Source organism: Haplochromis burtoni, unplaced genomic scaffold, assembly GCF_018398535.1.
Source record: "Haplochromis burtoni strain Fernald_Lab_line unplaced genomic scaffold, NCSU_Asbu1 Contig_202, whole genome shotgun sequence".
In the NCBI taxonomy this organism is placed as follows: Eukaryota; Metazoa; Chordata; class Actinopteri; order Cichliformes; family Cichlidae; genus Haplochromis; species Haplochromis burtoni.
The window spans coordinates 812085-816911 of NW_024582563.1; the positions used below are offsets into that span (position 1 = coordinate 812085).

Consider the following 4827-nt stretch of genomic DNA (forward strand, 5'->3'; position numbering starts at 1 on the left):
TGAATAACATAACATATATGCTCACAGCTGAAGCGCTCAAGTTTTTTCCTTTCTTATGTGGTTGTGTTTGAATTTTATAGTATATATGTGCAGCTTCTACTCAAGTAAGTCTTATCTTTAAAGATTCTGATTCAGTATATTAACATGATAAACTTCTGTTTTATTAATTCAGTAGTTATTGAAGTCATTTCTCTTTTAAAATGTGTAGATTTCAGAAGTTATTCTACCTTTATGACATATGTGAAAGAAGGTCTTGTACATGAGATGTACTGTTAAAATACAAGGCTTCTGTGGCTCAGGTGGTAGAGTGGCTTGTCTATCAATTGGAAGGTTGGGGAATAGGCTAGGCTCCTCCAGTCTGCATACTGAAGTAGTGACCAAGGGTTGTCCTCGATGCATCTATCTGTATGTGTTTGTAAATGTTAGAAAACGGTCAGACATCTGTAAAAGCTGCATGAATGTTTGTGTGATTGAGTGAATGAGACTTGTAGTGGACTATGCTTTGATTTGAAAAATGCTGTATATGTACCAGTCCTTTTAAAAATAGAGAAAATGCCAGCATCAAATCAACATGGATGCTTTTCTTTATTAAAGACATTTCCTACATTTGGAAACAACAAACAACAAACTAACACATAATGGGAACAGCAACAGAGTGCCGCCTAAAATAAACTGATCCTTTTCTAAACTTTGCTTTGGATTAGTGCATCGTGGTCTTGATTTCTACATATCTGCAAGTTTCTGTCAGAGAAAACAAAGCACCTGCAAAGGTTTTGCTTTTCAGATGTTGAATTTATTCCTTAAACATACAGTATCAATATATACACTACAAATTCCCCGAAAGGCAAAATTGAAAGGCAGCTTCCAAACAACAGTTTTAGCAGAGGTCATCCAGCAAATGACAATATAGCATGGCTTAAATGAACACAGACACATAAGCAATTTATAGTCATCATCAAACATTTTACTGTACAAAACAAAATGGGGGTCAAAATCAAGCTCTTGAAACAGAACCACTTAGTCACGCATTACATGAAAAGTAAATTGGTGTTTTGTGCTGACAGAGAAGAGACCTTCCATTCTTAAAGCTAGTAGTCTTTTTTTTTTTATTGTTCTTCGAGGGCCTTGACGTGCAGCCAAAGCATACTGATCACTGTCATTTAAGTCCAATCCTGAGTTCATATCAGTAATTGTGTGGACAGTGCAGGACTCGTAGATTAAGCTACAGTTAGCATTCTATAGCTACATTTTGAATTACAGTGCTGGTGTTGCAGCCATATATTGATAAGCCACATAGTAAGTCCTTTTTGGCATAAGTTGAGCTTTTTGCCAGTCCATCAGTTAGAACCAAACTGATGTCTTTGCTTTGGTTTGATCAAGAGCTGCAAAGAGAAACAAACAGGGTTAAAATGTTATTGTGAGTTTAAGATTTAATGGCGCAGTAAAAAAAAACATGTGAACTTTGACCAAGGCTTGTCAGAGTTACTGAGCCGTTATATCTACCTGTGTCATATGCCTCTAAAGATCCATGGAGACCAGAAGGAGTCCAAGTGGCAGAGGTAGCCGTGACATTGTTGTTGCTGCTGGGTTCGATCCCTGCCTTCACCCCCTTGCCGTGTGGGGAACCCCCTGTGTTGGTGGATGTCTGACTTTGGCTCCTAACACCAGGCAGCACGAGTGAATTGAATCTGGGATCCAATGCCGTGCTGTGAGCTGGGTATGTATGAAGCATGGGGTGATGGTGCCGAGTGTGGATGTGGGGGTGGGAATGGTAGACGTCATGAACATTTGGGTAACCGCTTGTGCTCTGGTGGTTCAGGCTGTAGGTCCAGCTATCAGGAAGGGTAGCTGCAGGTGAGAGGCTGGCCTGGGAAAGCATGTGGCCGGCCCACAGAGCTCCATCCTGTTGGTTGAATGAAACAGGGCTGGAGGAAAAGCCTGGGTGGACTGAAACAGAAACAGTGGGGATACAGGAGCTGCTCTGGGATGGATAAGTGTTGTTCCAAGCTGAGCTTCCCTGACCTTCAGTGAGAGAGCCACCATCTGAAACAATCACATCACAAAGACTTAAAAGACTGACACAAGCTATTTTTCACGATTTTTAGATTTAATTTTTAGGGGTTTTGTAACTATTTGGATAGTTAAACCAAGTCAGTGCATCAACTACATAGGCAAGTGTTGCCTACTCACCTTTCCATAGGCCAGCGGTGGTTGAAGCCAAAGGCTGAGTCACTCTAATGGGCTTGGTATCGCCACTGAAGGTGCTGGACTGACTGAGAGCACGAGAGAAGTGCTCATCTACCACATCACCAATGTTTCCTTGGAAGTAGGTAAACAATACACACCGGGAACTCAAGTACTCCGTCTCTGCTGGCTGAGTACCATCCTTTAACTCGGAATCAGATGAAGATCTGCTGCCTGATTCAGCACCTGCTGCTGCAGGACCCTGCTGTAGGACCTCTTCTCTGGGCAGTATCCCTCTTCCTCCTCCTTGGTGTTGGTCCATGCACTCCTGCATCTTACTGTAAACACTCAGCTTTCTCTGGAATGAGATACAAATAGAGATTAAATGAAAGTTTAAAAGAACAGTAGCTCAAGTTTATTAGAATTTAAATTTTAAAATAATGACCATATTTGTGTTGGTTTTGAATAGATATAATACAGAAGACAATAATTTCTCACATGTTGGTGGTGCTAACAGTTACACAGAGTTCTAAATGTCATAAATAAATGACATGGAGTCACACTGTACCACTAATTATTTGATGTGGAAGCTGATTAGGAATCGTGTGAAACTAAGATTCTTTTCGCCTCCATTTTGCATTCAAACTATTTGTAAAGCTCAGTGTGCCTGATCCACATTCCTCAGTGACTGACTGACTGTCATTACATCACCGTTTGACCGCAGGATTAATAGTTCCGTGTCATTACGCCTGACCTGTGTTGAATACCAATCTCCAGACTGGAATTTAATCACACAAAAAGGAAATTTAAGGTAAAAGTTATTAAAGCAATTGAAGGATAAAGACTTTGGAACAGAAACAAATTGAAATCGATTGTTCAACAAGGACATTTTATAAATCATCTTAAAACTTTCCTCCGTTGATGATATTTAACAACTTTTTTCTGCTATAATATTTTAATTCCAAACTCAGTTTAATTATTTTTTTGTCTTCTGCCAGGTACTTAATTATTATACATTTAGTTTTATAAATCTTTTGCTTGTAGTATGCTTGTAAATTGAATACGAATTTCGATTATCTTGTGAAAATAGAAAAGTCACGCGTCCCCCTGTAGGGCACACGAGCCCTCAAATGGGAAAAATAAGCTTATTTTCAAGCAAAAAGCAAAGCCTCGAGCTGAGATCTCGGTGTCTGCCCCTCTTAGTGCCTTCAAAAGTTTTGCGATGAATGTCTCACCTGTTGTTGTTGGTGATGGTGGTTATAGTAAGTTGCCTTGTACGCCGCTGCTGGGAGGTAGTGCGCTCCATAGCTTTGGTGGTACATCACATCCAGGCAACTCATCGCGACGGAGCGAAACGGATAAGGAGAAGAGGGAAGCCGAAGGAGAGAAACTGGCGAAACACAGCCGAGGGGTACTCTCCTTGAAACTTCAGACGGGCTGTGTCTTCTGAGCCATCAGTGTCTCCATATATGCCCAAACGCATACAATAGCCATGTCGCCCAGTTTGCATAGAAACAATGCGCCTCCCGTTGCGCGCTCCACCAGCACCACCCGGGGCCACAAAATAGTTCAAAACGGTATGAGACGCACACAATATCCGGAAAAAAAACCTATCCCCTGACAAGTTTTCAGATAGTTCTTGATTGGACAAGCATCATCTTCTCTTGTTTTTCCCCTCTTTCTGTTTTGGAGGGGAGTTATATATTTAGAGAGGGCTGGGGCCGTTACGCACGCCCACCGGGGAAGGGCCTCTATGGCGCAGAGTTTAGTAATGTAGTATTATTGCCGAAAGTCTGAGGGTTTGTCGAGGTTTCCCTACAGTAAAGTTTAACACTGAGCGCTTGTGTGGCATGCCACTATTAATATCTGAACAAAGATTAGATTAGAGAGAGACTACAAATCCTAAACTTAAATCACCATTATCGACAAAGAAGTTTAATTTATTACGTGTCATTTCTTATTTTCAGCCGTTTTCATTGGTCTGATTACAAATGTATTTATTTTCTAAGTACGGGTCTATCAAAAAATTCTCCACAGTGTCAAACATTGTTAACCATTAATAATTGTAGTAACTGAATCACAGTCAGATTAGTCTAAAAATACTGCAGCAGGCTCATTTAAAACTCCTAATATAAAATTAACACTGTCAGGTTAGTCATTATAGGAAAGGCTGCTTTGAAATTTGCCATGAGAGGAGGGACTTTAATTTAAAAAAATGTACGAGACCCTTTTTTGTGGTCAAACAGCCTCGTCTGTAGGTCGTCTGTGAGCAACAGGTGCCTCTCAACGGCTGGTGCGTTACAATGACTAAAATAATGTGAAGGATAAGTAATGGACGGTTTTTTTTAGCATCGAGATGAAGACCTCAGAATCTCAAAACAGCAGCAAAATATTTTTTTTAAAAATCGTGGCAACTAAAACTCAGTAGGGCCTCGTTCTTCATTACAAACAGTGCCTGCTAATCATTATTTCCCCCTCAGCGCTTTGATTGGGAGATCTGAGCTGTTTGCTGCCATCTATTGACAAGGATAATAACATCACATGGTTATCAGTTTGTCCCATAGTGAAGCAGCCAGCTAAAGACATTTTGCCATCACGGTTATGAAGCCAAACATGTGATTATATATTAATGGTATTGAGGCA

The 4827-nt window shown here is 40.6% G+C and overlaps 1 protein-coding gene across 1 annotated transcript; it reads right to left on the minus strand.

Moving 5' to 3' along the window:
• Positions 1-771: 771 nt before the first annotated feature.
• vgll3 (vestigial-like family member 3) lies at positions 772-3874 on the minus strand. The gene is made up of 4 exons (XM_005935731.2): positions 3420-3874; positions 2191-2542; positions 1504-2043; positions 772-1382 (listed from the first exon to the last, which is right to left on the minus strand). The coding sequence occupies exons 1-4, from the start codon at positions 3522-3524 to the stop codon at positions 1342-1344; spliced, it is 1038 nt and encodes a 345-aa protein (XP_005935793.1). The 5' UTR covers positions 3525-3874; the 3' UTR covers positions 772-1341.
• Between the last annotated feature and the right edge of the window lie 953 nt (positions 3875-4827).

Bases quoted from the DNA above. Each gene is read 5' to 3' on its own strand.
- vgll3 (XM_005935731.2), bottom strand. From the start codon at position 3,524: ATGAGTTGCCTGGATGTGATGTACCACCAAAGCTATGGAGCGCACTAC. The intron at 2,543-3,419 runs GTGAGACATTCA...ATCTCATTCCAG, and splicing joins ACCATCACCAACAACAACAG to AGAAAGCTGAGTGTTTACAG. The intron at 1,383-1,503 runs GTAGATATAACG...TTCTCTTTGCAG, and splicing joins TTTAGAGGCATATGACACAG to CTCTTGATCAAACCAAAGCA.